General features: G+C 43.1%; 1 protein-coding gene and 1 long non-coding RNA gene across 3 annotated transcripts in view; one reads left to right on the top strand and one right to left on the bottom strand.

The window, feature by feature from the left end:
* Positions 1–10,585, bottom strand: part of Tes (testin LIM domain protein) — a 39,714-nt gene extending 29,129 nt beyond the window's left edge. Inside the window, exon 1 of one of the 2 annotated variants that reach the window (XM_005080937.4) lies at positions 10,430–10,585. In XM_005080937.4, coding sequence (XP_005080994.1) covers positions 10,430–10,456 — 27 coding nt within the window. In that variant the 5' untranslated portion in view covers positions 10,457–10,585. Of the gene's footprint in view, positions 1–3,040; positions 3,060–10,429 lie in introns of those variants that run through there. The other variant, XM_040728564.1, reaches the window with a different exon arrangement.
* A 113-nt stretch (positions 10,586–10,698) lies between these two features.
* LOC110342918 lies at positions 10,699–14,730 on the top strand. The gene is made up of 2 exons (XR_005869710.1): positions 10,699–11,131; positions 11,385–14,730. It is a non-coding gene; the product is annotated as an uncharacterized LOC110342918 (long non-coding RNA).
* The last annotated feature ends 2,358 nt before the right edge of the window (positions 14,731–17,088 follow it).

Consider the following 17,088-nt stretch of genomic DNA (forward strand, 5'->3'; position numbering starts at 1 on the left):
GTGCTTATTAAGTGGCGTGAATATCTCTGTATGGTTTTCTTCCCTCTAGGTTGGAATTTTTGGTGATGATGGTGGTGATGATGTATTTGTTTTCTATGTGTAGGCTCCAGATATGGCGCTTTAAATGTTAGCGTCTCTCATGCTGGCACTCACGGTAACCTAGAGAGGTGAGGATGACGATAGGGTAGGGTTTAGAGGGTTAAGTACCTTGACAGCTATATAGAGAGAGGGAATTAGCACCAAGGACTGACTCCAAGATACACTACAAACACTGATCCAATTCTGGCTCTCTAGACCTGTGCTTATTAGCACTAAGAGCCGTCTAAACAGCCTTATCAGAGAATTTATTGGAGACTGTCAGCAGTTCAGAGTAATCAAAATGAAAGAAGTAAAAATCAAACAAACACCTGTTTGGATTAAGGGGCAAGCATCAAAGCTGGGGTTCAAACACACAAAAAGTGGGAGCACCAAGCTCTGCAGTGCTTCCTTTAAATCCCCATGGTACAGAGAAGAGTATGGCAGGGGCCAATATTCTCTGACTGAATTCATCTGGTCCACAAACGTCACAAGAAATAACAATTCTACTGCCTTGTCCGTGATGTCTTGAATGATGTGGCGTTGGGGTAAATATGCCTTGCCTCCCTTCCCTTACCCTGGGCCTATTTCTCTTTGGACAACTTTGTATCCTATGAGCACTGACATATTCTAACACTTCCAGCATAGCCGGAATATTTCTGTAGCATCCTTTGAATTTGCTGTAGTATTTGAAAGGTCAGACTTTGTACCTCCCTTATAAACCTCAGGCATCTGGTCATTTTTCACAGAAATTAAGTTCTCCATTTCCTCAGGCAATGTAGAAGTAACATAGCCTGACTGAGAGGAATTTGAAGAGATCTATGTCTCAAAGCTAGCAGAAAAGTAGCCAGATTAAAAACAGACCCTCTAAAAATCAAGTAAGCCACAATGCAAAGTTCTTCATTCTTCCACAGATTTTTAGAAGGCCTAACGACTACCTGCCCTCTATTATTCCAATGCTTGCTTCAAGTACTTGATGATTTGAGTCAGATAGATCAGAAGGTGCCAATCTTCTTTAATGCTATTTAGCCAGAAGTTAAGGCTTTATTAGATAAAGTTGACTGAAAAAGAAGATTAATTTTGTGTAAGATCATTGTTATGTATGTTCCCGTGTTGTGAGTAAGACTGTTAGGCAGTTCCATTGCTCAATGGCTACTTGACTGACAGCTGTCAGATGCTCTCCATACCTCTGGCCTCAGTGAGGGTAGATACAGAACTGAGTGAGTAACCCAGGTGAGATAGAGGTGAAGGCTAGCTAGGGAACTGTGGCTGTGCTTTCCATCATTCCAGAGCCCATCTGGACTGCTTGCTAACGTTCCAGAAAGTTCGCAGGAGCAGGGCAGCCACAGCTTCATCCCCACCATATTCGGGGGACACTGGAGCCACTCAACTCCCATTCAGACCCATGGGAAGTTTCTTGGACTACCATCATGACAGGTGTGGCTGTTTTAACAGCTAGACATGGCATGATGGAAGACATCTGTGACTCTAGTACATGGAAAGTTGAGGCAAGAGGCTATTTGCATCCCTATTATAGTAGCGCTCTTCAAAATGTGGCAGCTGTCAAGCAATGACTCACCAGTCCATTCTGAGACATATAAGGAAGTAAACATGAGGTCATGATTGGTAACATAAAACGTTCAAGGCCAGCTTGGGCTACATAAGACTCTATCTCAAATTAAAAAAATCAGCATAGTGATTCATAGCTGTAATCCTAGAATTTGAAAGGCTAAAGTCAGTGGACCTCCACAAGTTCAAGTCTAGTTTGGGCTAGAATGAGACCCTATCTCATAAAAAGTAGACGCAGATACAAGCGCACACCCTCATGACTTCCCTCAAAGACTAAACTGATAACACAGAGAAATCAAACCTATCAAGGCGAACATACTTGTTATTCCAAACACATGGAGCATTACAACTCTCATGGCTGCCTCTCCAACTGCACCTATGCTTCAGGAGACTTCGATTATGTCACCAGAGCTTCAGGTGACACTGTTCAGAATCCTGGGGTATCTCCCGTAAATTCCCCCTCTGACCGGGAGGAGAACCTAGCCCATCCATGACGGTGTGTGTGTACAATTGCCTCACTCTTTTTCCGTCCCTTGCAGCAGACCAGGAGCAATTCAGGAGAACCCTTGTACATTACCCACTGATGCTGCAGCCCTGACTCCAATAAAGCCACAGTAAGAGTATTCGGTGGCCTACTCGTAGCCTTTCCTACAGGTAGAATGTACTGCTTTGGCAACTCAACAAGCTTCTGGCCCCAGGTGTACCCAGCAACAATTTAAGAGCAGCTCAAGAGTTACAGACAATCAGAGAGAAAATACGCAAAGAACTGGGCCTAAGACGAGCCACAGAGAGTGGTGACTGTGAAGGTGGGGGGTTGTAGAGAGCCGAAAGTTACGGGTCCTAGCAGCTGGGAAAGTTCTAGAAGGTCCCTGAAGATACTACTTTGGCTGCTGAGGAGCTGTTAGGCTCCTTACTAGCTGTTTGCTGGCTGTCATTGCTGGACCCCTGGCAGAGCTCTCACACTAAAGAGTGAGGCTGACGGTCTAACGTCCCAGGGTCAGAGATGCTGACCCTAAGTCTCACTTTGCCTATTCATCGCTGCAGAGCAAACGAACCCTTAGTTGACTTGGAGGTGTAACAAGGACAAAAGCTTGGTGGTGGGGTGACGCCAACCCACAGCTGGGAGTCCAGCCAACACCAGCTAGCCGACAATGTGGAGTGTCCTCCTCTTACAGGCAGATTGAAACAGTTTATCAAATATGAATCAAAGTTAGAACAACGGGACAGAGAGCCACAGCATTGGGTCAGGCTGCTCCAGTAGCTCAGCTTCCTGTTGCCTCCACTAAAACCGGACCTGGGGAAAATTACAAACTGCTGACGCGTCCATGCTCTTGGCTTAGCTTTAGAAGGGTCAAAGAGAAGCTGCAAAGGGTGTGAACTCCAAGCAAGGATGTACCTACTGACTTGTCACTACCCAGCACTTTGGCTGCTGCGTCCTCCTTAGTCTTCCTGTGCAACGCCTTCTTTGCCTGATGAAATTTTGTTTATCTACAGGAAGTGTTTCCTCAATAGAAGTCTATCCAACTAAAGATAATGACTTTCGCCCAGGGGCTCCATAACGGTTGTTTGCATCATCGCTATTACTGCAGTGCTCTTCAAAAATGTGGCCGCTGGCAAACCACGCCTCAGCTGTCCAGTCGGAGACATGTAAAGAAGTGTGTGAGCAACAGGAGCCAGTAGGCCTTTGACAGCTTAAAAAACAAAACAAAAACAACAGTTCAGTGTCTTTCACTTTAGTAACTCATTTTTGCTGTTTTTACAAAGTTAGCCCATGATAGATTCTCTTTCAATTTGTTCCTTACCAGATGAAAGAAACAATATTATTATATTCATTCCAGCCTAGCCAGCACTGTAGTAAATTTAGATCTTTGTCTTGCCTCCCTCTCATTCCAGACCTGTTCCCCCCCCCCCTTTTTTTTCCTTTCCATTGCTGACATCCTAGTATTCTAGAGCACGTAAGTTCAACGAGTGATATGGGTAGAAACCAGTTTGGAGTCTATCATCTTAAATGTAAACCACTTTAAATATCCTCTATGTAAAACAAAGCATAACTTTTTGCAGAGTCCCAGTCACTTTTATTGCAGGCCAGAACCTCATAAAAGAAAAAAACAAAACAAAACATTCTCCCATTGTGACTCATTCTATCAGGCTGTCACAATGATATGTCCATATAAAACCAAAAGTCTACCTTAATGTCTGCACGGCCATTTTGCAATGCAACATAATAGCGCTTTCGCATCAGACACAGCAAGGAAAGTTCCTGTAGATTGGGCTTATTAGCAGCCACCCCACCAAAGCACTGGAAGCTTCCTGCCCAGTTTTCTGTGCTCAACTCTGCTCAGCAAGCCACTGTTCAGATAAGAAACTTTGCAATAAACTCCGGGAAACTCCTTTTTATAGTTGTTTTTTTAAGGTAGTGGGGATGTTACTATGATAAACACAAGCTCAGCCACTCCTGGTTTGAGGATGAGTCAGTGCTTTAGCGACAATGTATCCCTCCAGTAGCAGCATTATGTCACTGAGCAGGCAGATCTCTGCAGTCTCCCACCCGGCTGGTTTCAGGCCAGACACTCTCCACCCTTAAGCCCTGCCCCAGCCCAGTTCAACCCCATTCTCAGCAGACTAGGGGAGGATCAGAGAAAGTGGACATGGTAAACTAGCCCTTTCACTTTGGGGACCAAATGAATGCAGTGAGAGCTAGAACACTGTGATCTCATGTACCTTTTTATCTCTCCAGGCAATTATTTAAATAGGGAGTTAGGTGGGTGTGAAAATCAGAAAATAAAAAAATGCATCTACAACTGATCAGACTATAACTGTTTTATGGGAGAGTTAAAGGCTATAGGTGGGTGGTTGGAAAAAAATCTTTACCTTTCAACCTCTAACATAGGGCTTGAATGCATATTTATTTCAAGACCAGCAACACTGTTTTTCTTTAAAATCTTGCAAATTCTGTTTTGCAACCTGTTTTAAATTTGATAAATATTGTTTCTCTATTTTTGTGTTTTTGGAGGTTTCCTTAATCACAACCCATATAATTTCTGTGGACATTTCACCATATTATAAAAATGAGTTTCCTATATGCCTTGAACATATGAGTCGTCAAGCACTATTCTAATTCTTAGAGAAAGAACACAGAGTAGCACTAAGAAAGCCCTACTAAGTAACCCTTTCCCAAACAGGGATGGCCATCTATATTAATTCCATTCTGAATATCTCCATAACAAGTTCAAAAACCTGCTCAGCATTCTGGTGTTTCTCACTGCTTTTTAACAAAAGATTCTGTAAGCAGGAGGGAAATGAACATTTATAGCTTCCTCAGCATAAGGAGGTATTTTTTGTTTGTTTGTTTGTTTTCTGCTCTGCTGTTAACCATCTGGTCTACTACACCAGTGGAACTTGGAGCATTTGCCATAAGAAAATGTGTTTCCTAACCACAGAGTATGGACACTTCTACCACATATGAAGCTAGCTCAGAAGACAGAGCACGTCTAGAGCTCACCAGGACCCCTGCAGATCCAGAAGCTGTGGCTGACATCCTATCCCATAACAGGCTTGCTGCTGCTCAGAGTCATGGTGATTACAGACAAGAGAGCATGACTCTTAGCTCCCAACACAAACTGAGAAGTTGGGAGAATTCTAGAAGATATGATGAGGTATGCTATTAGAGTTTCTTTACTTGTAAAAGTCTTCCAGAAATTCCTTTTCATGAGCCTTTTAGTTCTGTAGACTTTTATCTGGCAACTAATGGGTATGCATCCAACATGACTTTAGCATACAACCTGAAAACCAGTCGGTTAGTTGGTAATTTTATTGGTATGGAAATCACTTCTTCAAATATAATTTATTTTTTGTTTTTTTCCGAGAGACAGGGTTTCTTTGTATAGGCCTGGCTGTCCTGGAACTGGCTCTGAAGACTAGGCTGACCTCAAACCCAGAGTTCCTCCTGCCCTCTGCCTCCCAATTGCTGGGATTAAAGGCATGTGCCACCATTGCCCAGACAAATATAGTTTCCTTAAATAAGCAAGTAAGATTGTCCAAATGAATCATACTTTACTTGTATGATATAGGTACTTTCAATATGGTGAATAAGCTGGGTGATAGAAGACTCAAAAGGTAGGTGGAATGATAAAAGGAACATGAATTCTAAGATGATGGCTCAAGTTCATAGCAAGGTTCTTCATTTTCAGACTAAGTAATCTGAATTGAGGTTTCTCAGTCTTCAAAATGGGACTATGGCCCCCATAGGATGTTTTGAACAACAATCAGAGTAGTCAAGTTTTATAAAATCTAAATTTATTTCTCAAGCTTAAAATCTAGGTGAAAAGGTAAAGCTACAAATGCATTTGCAAGCTACAGACTGACTATTTTTAAGAGTTACAGAAACACGCCTTGGGAATTTAGAGTCAACGATTTTCTGTGTAGGTAGGAAAATGGGAGGGGGGTTCCTAGGAGAGGTGGATTAGTTACAATAAGACAGACCTTGGAGAATGCATAAGATTTAGTATTGAACTTGGAATACGAACATTGCATAAACAATGTTATTCAGTAGGGTATGCATCGTTGTGACTATGAGCGTTCACTGTCTGCTTAACGGGATCTAAAATCACTTGGGAGATTGGCCTCTTAGCATGCCATCAGGTGATCATCTTTGTTTGGTCCATTAAGGTAGGAAGGTAGCACCATTTCCCTACGCTTGTATTTAGACTGCATATACGGAAAAGAGGAGCTGAGCAGCAATGTGTATCATAGCTCTCTGTGTCCCGACTGTGGATTTGCTATAACCAACTCCATCAAGCCCCACATACATTGACTCTTCCCCCATGATACACTGTACTCTTGAGCTATGAGTACAGTGGAATGGAATGTGGGAGGCCCCGAAGCTAATTACCTCACCTTGGGCTAGTTCTAGTCCTCTCCAACAGTCATTCCCAGCCCATCTGAGTCTGAACTAACAATAGACCTAAACCATTAGGAATCAATTAACTTAGCAGATGACTAGCTTCTACCAACTCAAAAGCTAAGCATGTCATCAGACAGCATCTTGCATCTTGGGCCTAGAAAAAAACCTCTCAACATGATGTCATCAGACAGCATCTTGCATCTTGGGCCTACAGAAAACCTCCCCCATCTTGATATGATTGCATCTCTGATGTATTTTAAACTTGCCTTCACTTATGACTTTCTTTGTACTATAAAGATATAAAATGTCGTGAAACTGCTTCCATGTTGGAACATGGAATATAGGGTAACGTCTATCTGTATTCCTGAGTCATGGTCACTCACAATGGCTCCAGAATAAACTCACTCTTTCTCATTTTCTTTCTCTTTGTTTTTTTCTTTCTCATCCTTTCTTGCCCCTCCCTCCCTCCCTCCCTTCCTTCCTTTCTCTTGCTCTCTCTTCCTTTTGAGAGTTGTAGTTTTTTTTTTCTCAACAGTTTCCTATACCAAGAAAGACTTCATGCAGAGAAGCTAACTAGATTTCAGGACCCAGATTCCCACACACTTGCTTTCTTCACTTAACTAGGGGCTACCTGTGAGAAAAGGCTAATTCTCATTTCCAATGCAAAAATCTCTGTGGTTCTGAAGCTTTTCCAGCTCCTGTCACTTGGACTTACTATCTACTTTTGGATAACAACTAAAGCTTTTTAAACAAACCTGAATGCAGACAGGGACTTTTTTTTGTTGTTTGTGGTCTTCCATATCTAATATGTATTTTATTTTTTTTAAAGTAAAGTTAAAGAAACAAAAAGTTTCAAGAAAAGTATGTGAGATATTATGATAGATTTTAAAAATGAGGTTTACAAAATGCAGTAAAATTAAACCCAGGCAAACAATTCTAGGTGGTATACCGGAAGTTGCTGGAGTCTTTCTCTTTGGTATATTTTGAAGAATAAAAGTTGATTTTTCTCCAAGAGAGAGCAAGTCCAAAGGAAAACAGCTGGTGATGGGCCATAATTTACCATGAAAATGAGGCTGTTTCTACCTCTCAGAGCCATTGTTTACTTTTGCAATCAGACACAGATTTTTACTTACACAGAGTAAAAGGGATGCAAGACGCAGGGATGGACTTGGTCCAGCTGAGGGCTTCAGAGGGCAGGGTGTGAACATAAAAGTCAAATTCTCATCTAAAATATTGTTAAAACAAAACTCTGTGTAGACAAACCAGCTTCCTCAACCTAGCAACAGCTCACTTGCTTCAAACAAAACAAAATACAGCAAAACAGCAATTATGAAACCCAGAGAGCCTGGGATAGTGATGTCTAATGAACTGCTAATCAACCCAAGGGCAGGTTCATGGAGAAATCGCTCATTTTATAAACCAAAACTCTTAAACTAGTATAACTCACCTAGGTCACTGAAAGGTAAAGACTTTTCTCTTTAATTTTTTTTACAGGAAATGTTAATGGGAAATAACCTTTTCCATCTGCCTGGGGAAAATTCCTTTTGGAGTCAACAATGAAATGCAAGGGGCTTTGGAAAGGAAAAAAATACCACACTTCTAAGCTACAAGTTGGTTTTTATTTAAATGTTTGTATATTTCCGTTTCCAAACTGCCTTTGTTTTGAAGGTACATTCAAATTATGGCTTTTCTTGTGTAACCTAGGACGATGGGACAGTTATCTAGATGTGACAATGAGGTGAGAAGCCTTGAAGATGAGTCAGAGAATCTTACACTATTTCTTTAGATGTGCTAGAAAGCAACTTCTAAATAAAACAATTCCTAAACACATGTTTCTTTTGAGATTTCTTAAAGTGTAAAATGGACTCCCAGAATCTCAAAGTGTTTTTCACTAGCAATCTTTTATCTAATCCATTCAAAAATTAGGTTAGGACATGGCTGGCAGTCAAATGGGACACTGTTGGGGTGTCTTTATCATCTACTGACAGAGGCCCTCTGAGCATCTCCCAGAGTGACAGCATCATAAAACAGGATTTATTGATGTTATTGCATTTTCTTTAAATCTTTCTTCTTGACATGGAATGGGAAGGAGTAAGCTCCCAGAGATGGCTAAGGCACTTGGTTGGAAAGACATCCTTTTAAAGGAAAAGGGAGGATGGAGGAGGGCAGCTATGCCACATTTCAAACGAATTATTTATTATACCCCAGACGTCAGGAAAGTGCTTATGAATATCTGCATTTTTCTACTCCCTTGCAAGCAGAAATACTTGTTAACTTTGGACTTTTCCTGTGAGAATTATTGTCTCAAAGAGGTTTTTTTTAAATAGAATACTTTAAAAGCTAGTATTTTTGTTCACAGCAAAACTGAGCAGGAGCACACTTCTGCAGTGGTCTCTGTGTCCACATGTGCAGGCCACCTCCTCCTCCTCAGCCTTGTGCTTCAGAAATGGCCACTTAGGAGACACACTGGCATGTCACTATTGCCCAAGTTCAGACTCCACATTAGGGTTCACTTCTAGTTTCTTATGTCCTGTGGGGTCTGGCAAACATATACCAGGGCAGCATTACACACAGCAGAGTCACTAGCCTAGGAAGCCTCTGATTTGCCTGCTCATCCCTTCCTCCTCTCAAGGAATTCCCACTTTTACAGACTAGTTTTCAAATCAGTATTTCTAACCAAAAACACACCCCATTTGAGACAAATGTAGTTCTTACATTAAAACTCAAAGAGTTCAGTGTTCACCAGCAGAATACTTCACAGTTCATCAAATGTTTTCTAAGTAGGAAGCATGGCTAACCAGCAAAAATGTTAAGAGAGTAACTACCAGACAGGAAGAGACAAAAACATATTTCATATTCTTGACTTCCCCTCTGGGTGCTGATTTTAATCAGTAGGGACTAAGGAAGTGTTTCCTAGGTCCAAAATTTTCATTGGCCAACCGCTTCCTACCCTCATACTTCATATTTGCATACAATCTTAAGATTTCAATTCTGGGCACAAAATAGAAATTCCCCTTTATAAGATGAACCGGCAACTGTAAGGTACGAAGGGGAGAAAGTTTTCCCAACTTTTCTTTCATACTCTGCATAGCTTCCTTCCCTATTTGATAAATGACCACTAACTTAAATGTACTTCCAAGTACACAGGCGCAATTCCCAGGAACAAGACCTTTAAGGTCGAATGTTACACTAGAACGTGACGTCAGCGTTCTTTTGAGTCATAGTCTGGTCCCCACCCCCATTCTCCCAGGCGACCTGAGAGACCCCCCCTCCCCCGCCCATAATCCCGGAGCTCCTCAGGTAGGGCTATTAGCCTGGATACCAGCAACAGTCATGAGGGTGTTCCCCAGCACCGTGCAAGGACCGCTGTCTGCGGCTGGCCGCCAAACGTGTCGAGAACCGACTCCGCAAGAAGGAGACCGTATTTTGGCACCCAGGCCATCAGTGAAGCACACGCACTCCCCCCGATCCCCAAAGTCATCACTTCAGAAGTTATCAGCAGGCGCGGGTGTGAAGGAAGTGTCACTAGTCAGCAGCCACTTTAGAGAGCCCCGGGGCAGCCGGGCTTGCGGGGGAGGAGGAGGTCGGGGCTGTCAAAGCCACCTCGCGGAGCCACTTCGGCTCTCCAGACAGGAAGCGGTGTCAGACTCCAGCGCCCAGACCTCACCCTGGGGCTCTGGGGGAGGCGTGGCGGAAAGGTTTGCCGGAGTTTCAGGCGCAGCGACAGCGGGTGTCAGGGTCCCGCTCCACGGCGACAGCCACTCATGGGTTCGGGTCCGCGGAGAAGCCGTCCCCTCCCCGCGCCTACCGTCTGCGACCCCGGGAACACGGGGCCAGCAGCTCCCCGCGCTCAGGTGAAGCGACCGCGCCCGCGCCACTCACCTTCTTCATTTTGGTTTCCAGGTCCATGCTGGGCGTCGGAGGGGCTCGGTCCCGCGTCCGCGATCTCCGCTGCGGGGACTCACTCGGGCGCCGACGCCGCAGCCACTCCACCCACCCCCGCGCCCTCGAACTTCCGCAGCCCGGTTCGGCTGCGGCTGGGACCTGGAACAAAGAGGCCCTCGTAGCCAATGGCAGCGGGGCAGCGCCGGGAAGCCGCCAATCAGCGCGCGCCGCACGCACCTTCGAGGCCGGGGCACGGCGCTAGCAAGGTGAGGGGCGGGGCCGCGAGGGGGCGGGGCCCCGCGGAGTTGCCCGGTGTCCGCGGACTCAGTTTCTCCAAAGCCTAGCCCCAGGGTGGGTGTGGCAGGCATGCGTCCTGCTGAAGACCAGGCCCAGACCTTTCCATTTGCGTAAGTTGTGTTTGTGTGTCGCCGGAAGTTTTGATTCAGGTCAAGAGGAGTGGTCCTCCCAATACCAACTTCTTGGCTGATTTTGAGAGCAAAGAGGAGCCATGGAGCTCCTTAGGCAATCCAGGGATGAACCTCAAGCCTGATTTCACTGTTGAATTCTGGAGATGTCCGCATCCCCAAGTGCTCCAGAGTCCGGAACACGGCCAAAGAATCTTCTCTGACGTCTTTCATGCTGACGAAGACTGCTATATTGTTTTGTGAGCAACTGAGGCTCACACGAACTTCTGCAGAAGTAAGTGGAGTATTTGTTCGGGAAAACAGAAACTTGCCTTTTGTGACTGCTAAGTGTAAAAGGGCGAGTTCTTGGCTCTTGCTTCCAGTGTTTCCAACACCAGCCTCACACAAGCCTGGGCCACCAGAACCCAGTCCGTTTCATACCATAATTTAAGAGCAATTGCAATGAAGACCCTCAACTCAGAGAGACGAGGTGGGAATGGCGGAGGGGGCGTCCGTCTAGGGATTCATTCACTTCCCACATTTTGCAGGGAACGAACTGAAGGCGCCAAAGCAGAGGTACCTGCCAAATGCCTTAGCATGTTGAAAACAGAGCTCCTGCTTCAGTCACAGAAACTTCTCCAGGATATGGAGGGAAAGAAGCGTTTGCATTTAGGCAAATAAGCGTTTGCTTCCGGGAAAAAAATTTTATTATGTGCTTGTGTGAGCACGTGCACTTGTGAGTGCAGATTCAGTCCAGAAGAAGGGTAGGGTCTCCTGGGGTTGGAATTACAGGCAGTTGTGAGCTTCCTGCCTTGGGCTTTGGGAACTGAAACCAGGTCCTCTGCAAGAGCAGCAAGAGCCCCTAACAACTGACCATCTCTCCAAGCAAATTCCTTCAGTTTCCACTCACAGTTGTAAGTGTTAATGGCTAGGTGTCAGACAACTCCCTAATCTGGCATCTACATTACACATGTGTATTTGTCTCTCTAAATATATATTCAATAGCAAATATAAAATCCCCACAGCATGCAGGTACTTGGGTCCAGATGTCATTTCATTTTACCTCTGGAAATTTGGCAATTAAAACACTTCAAAATTGACTTTAGCTAACACCTTGTACACCTTGCTTTTCTTGATAACTTGTTAATAATCGTGCTTAGCAGAGCACTGGGTTAGTAGAAGTAGGTTTCCATATGCAATCAATGGAATGACTAAAAATAGACTGTGATCATTTTTTTTCATTGTATTCAATCAAAGTAAGGCATTCTAAATCATTCTCCCAAACCACCTGGTAGATGTGGTCTGCAAAGTCTGCCTCTTGTAAGTGCTAATGCACTCTGGTGGGGTCTAGCATTGATAACATTTCTGCTTTTCCAGAAAGCTTAACAGATGTCCAGTAAATCAGTTTAAAATAAGGCATTAAGCAAATGTTATGACATAAACTTGGACCCCTTTTTGTGTGAAATAGCCAAGATGACACCAAGAAAAACAATATGGAAGTGTTAGTTTTTCGTTTTGTTTTTAACCATCAAAATTTGTCTTTCTTCTTTTTCTTGCAAGCCCTTGAAGTATTGCTTTGGGTGGGTAGCATTAGCAAGGAGGGCACTGGAATTCACTCCTAACCGAGCTTTTCCGTCCGGCTGACTCCAGACCATTGTAAATCATTTGCAGATGATTTATAGAAAATAAAATGAGGTAGGTCAATGTTAGGGGAGTCCATAATCAATTCTTTTAAGCGTTAAAGAGCAGAGATGTCAAGGAGCTAGAACCGGAGGGTTTGATGCTTGGATGAAGTTGGTTGCAAGAGGGCAAGCATCTCTAGTATGATCGTACCGTGGAAGTCAGGAAAAAAAGATGTATGGGACAGGGCAGGGTTTTGTGTACCTGTGCATTCGTCACTGCAGAGATGGACAGCTGAAAGGTGTGGAAATTGTGACGTCAAAGTGAAGCACCAAACAGGAAGTTAAGAGTTAAAGCCTGTGCTGGGACAGTGACTTAGGTAAGCTAGCAGCCTACCTGGGTTAATTAAAGGCCATGGGTGGAGACAACAGCAGCTAAAGGGAAAGTTAGATAGAAGATATGGAAGACAACCAGTAAGCCAGGACCAGCACAGAAAGGAGATGAATAGGTAGGCAAAGAACAGACAGAGGTGAACGAGTCAAATCCATACGACTCATAAAGGAAACTCAGGGAGGGTTAGCTAGAATGTGAAATTATGGAGAAGGATAGAGTGTGACGGGCACTTAACAACACTCATGGGTAGCTTCTGGGAAGTGTGTTGTTGGTGAATTGTGGGGCAGATGTTATTTAACCCTAGCTCCCTTTGTGCCTACTGAAGTCCTGTGGTTAATGTTTGACTTGGCTCCACCACAAAACTCATGGAACATCAGCCAAACACATGACCTCTGGCAGAGGAGATATCAGTCAAATAGAGAGGTCAGTATACTGGGATTTGAAAGTCTGTGCTTAAAAAAATAAACAGATATTTTAGATTTTACACACACACATACACACAAACAGAGAGAGAGAGAGACAGAGAGACAGACAGACACACACACACAAAGAGAGGGGAGTGTGTTCTATATGTAAGGCAAATGTAGTATTTTTCCACTTAAACTTAGTGGGTTATCTCATTTCAGCCTCTGGTGAGGTATCAGCTCATTAAAGATAACTGACTTTTCCTCTCCAAGAAGTTTATCAAATCCAATAGTTCCTCAGCTAGTGGTGGAATGCTCCTCCCCACTGTCCCATGCTAGGATTTTGTTTGGCTGGAGCTTATGTTGTAATTAAACCTCTTTTTGATTGCAAGTAACAGAAATCCGGGTGAGCTAGTTTGTTAACTAAATAACAAGATGGTATTATATTATCAGGAGACGTGTTTGTTACAAAACTCAACAGCTAAATATGTCTGGCAGTAAGCAGATGCAGACACTATGTGACCTCAGGAATCAAAAGCACTGCTCTTCTCCAGGGGCATATGGACTCTCATCTCTGCTTTTCCTGCATCAGCTTTGCTTCGTTTACTACTAAAGCTGTCCTCTGTACATCCCGACATCTAAGAAGGCAGCCTCGGCTCACAGATGGATATCATCTCAGTTTAAACAAAAAACCCAGAATGGGTTTCCAAACCAGGCAACAGAAAGACTCTTGTTATCTCAACTTGGACCTCTGATCCAATCAGCTTGGTCCAATGCTAGTGGAGAGGACTCCGCTGGACACACAAATTGAAGCTCAAACTAAAAGATAGGACAGACCTCACAGAAAGGAATGGTTGAGAATTTCCCGAACACCTCCAAACGCGAAGCAGTGGAAGGGAAAGTTAATAAAATCATCCCAGCTACATTCTACAGGAACTGGTATAAGACTCAAATGAGGCAGCAGTGACGTCGGAGAGTTGGACAGATCTGCCAGTGATGTTAAAGAGGAGGTTATTTTGGACTTAGGGGGACAAGAAATCTGTTAGGACTCCTTTTCACATCTTAGGACTGTGCTGTGTTGCAGATATAGTGATCAAACACCTTCCTTCTGTATAAAACAGAGGAAGACAAGGAAGCAAGATTGAGAAAGCCAAGAAGTTCAATTTTATATGTACCAAATTTGCAAGGCCAGTGGTATCTGGGTCTAGTAACCAACAGAAAGGTGTGGAGTTACAGATGCAGATGATGCGTGCACAGGTCTACATGCACAAAAATATATGCCTATGGGGCTGGAAAGATGGACCGGTGATTGAGAGCACTTGCTGCTCTTCAGGGGACCTGAGTTTGGTTCCAGCACCTTCTCACAGCTACTCTGCCCACGTGTACATATAATCATACACATATTAAACACACTGTAAATACAATAAAGAATGGTTAGAAAGTTGTTGGAATTAAATGAGGTGAGATTTCAAGATAATGATGACTACATCTTTTTCCTCAATTGTTAACATGGACTGCATACGCCTCCACATTGAAGTTAATCATTGCTTGACATTTGTCACAGGAATGTCTCTGTGAGCCTGCTATGGCTATTATTGCTCATTAGCAGCTTGGATACATTCCAGGCTGTCCTATAGGAGACATACTTCAATAGAAAACAGGTTCCAATATATCTCAGAACAGTCATGTTGAATGCTTTTTAAACTGCCTAAACACTGGAGCTTGACTAGCCAGTAATGGATGAACCACATAGTAAATAGATTTAGCACAGCTATGAAACTATGGTAGTTGGGGATTTTTGTAACAGTTACATCATAGAAACAAGGGGAACATGGAATTGTTTATCCAATAGTTTCACAACCATGAAAAAAAAAAGTAACACTCACAGAGAAGAGTCACAAAAGAACTATATAAAATGTCAGGAGTGATTTGTCTTTGGTGGGTGAGTCAACGGTCTTTCTTCCTTTAAAAACATATCCCATGATGTATATGATATATTCCTTAATGGAAAAACCTTATGTCAATAACACATGATCTAAAGGATTTGAGGAAGACAAGCCAGTAACAGTGTAATATTTACTGTATTTGAAAATGTACACTGATGAACCCAGTGTAAAAACTGATCAGCTAGTTACCAAAAGTCCAAGGGCGACATGTAGTAAAATCAGGTAAGAAATTATTTCATAAACAGCAAAACTCAAGAGATGAGGCCAAGACATCAAGAGGCATTGGCATGTATAAACAGTTCTGCTGTGGGGAAGGGAAGAAATAATGGAATAGTGGCTGGTAGACAGGGTAGCTGGGATGTTCTCTGGTCTTATGTCATGAAGAATTTCAGGACAGTTTTTTTTTTTGCTTCTTTGTTTTTTGTTGTTTTTCTTTTGTTTTTCTAGGCAGCTGAAATTTCAAGGGGTTGAGGGCATCTAGCCCTTGCACTATCTCCAAACTAATAACTAGGACTCAGGACTCCCTCCCTCCCTTCCTCCCTCTCTTCCTCTATCCCTCATCTCCCTCCCTCTCTCCATCCCTCATCTCTCTCCCTCATCTCCCTCTCTCCCCTATCTACCTCTCTCTCTCTCCCTCCTTAGTAAAGATCCATAATAGAAAACTGCTTCCTGAGAGGTCAACAGTGAGCACTAGGAAACAGACAATGAATAAAATAGTATCCGGTTTGGTGGGCACTAACTGCATGTAGCTACTTAAATTCTAATTGAAATATCTAAAGAGTGTTTACAAATTTACATTTTACCTTCTTGGTAGCAGTAGCCATACTTCCATGTGCTCATTTAGGAAGGGAAGCCCCACCCCCAAACATTGCTGAGTTTCTCAACACTTCATAAAAACTAAGACTAGGCTCTGTGAAGTTGGCAAACTTTTTCTAAACCTTGTCTGATTGCAAACAAAAAAAAATAAGTAATGCGTGAAAATTAGCTGCAGTAAATTCTGAAGGCAAAATCCATACAAATTCATCAAAAGGAAAGTACATCAGGAAAACATTGCTACAGATTATGAGGGCACAACAACATAATGAGCTGTTATTTTAATTAAAAACAGCTTTTACATTTGCTTATGTGGGGATGGAGTGGGCATGAGTTCACAGCATAAGGTGGAGGTCATAGGACAACCTGTTGGAATCAGTCTCTCCTTCCATCTCATAGGTGCCGGGGATTGAGCTCTATCTGGTCTTGGTGCTTGGCAGTGTCTTTTCCTGTCAGTGATCTATTATTATAAACAAGATCAAAGAAATGAAAAGCTTGATATATGTAAAGAATTTTAATTACAAAACCGTAGGCATAATGTTGTGGAAAATTATTTTAACTAGGCAAAGATGTGTTACATTTGTTTATGCTGCCTTTGTTAACAATATAAAAGAGAATGCAGGAGAAAAGAAAGGAACATGCCAGGGACCAGAAGCCAGTCAGCTGCTAGCCAGCCATGGAGAAGCAGTGAAAGCAAGATATACAGGAGGAAAGAAAGTAGTTCCAAGGCAAAAGGTAGATATAGAGAAATAGGTTAGATTATGTTTTAAGAACTAGCAAAAAGTGAGCATAAGATAAGGCCTAGCATGCATAACAAGAAGTCTCCGTGTCTTGATTCCTGAGCTGGTTGGCAACCCCAAAAAGAAAGAAGTGATAGAACTCAGGAAAAATTTTAAAGATAAATGATCCTAGGTAAGTGGAGAATAATGTGAAAACAAGAACGAAAAATCATATATCTCAGAACTGTGGAAAGTACACTGAAGTCAGAGTACTCAAATGTGAGGTGGGTGCTGAACCTCTGAGCAATTTCTCAACACCTTTTGTACTGTTTTAAGACAGGGTCTTGCTCAGGCTGG

The sequence above is a fragment of the Mesocricetus auratus genome, unplaced genomic scaffold (genome assembly GCF_017639785.1).
Source record: "Mesocricetus auratus isolate SY011 unplaced genomic scaffold, BCM_Maur_2.0 Super-Scaffold_100019, whole genome shotgun sequence".
Classification (NCBI taxonomy): Eukaryota; Metazoa; Chordata; class Mammalia; order Rodentia; family Cricetidae; genus Mesocricetus; species Mesocricetus auratus.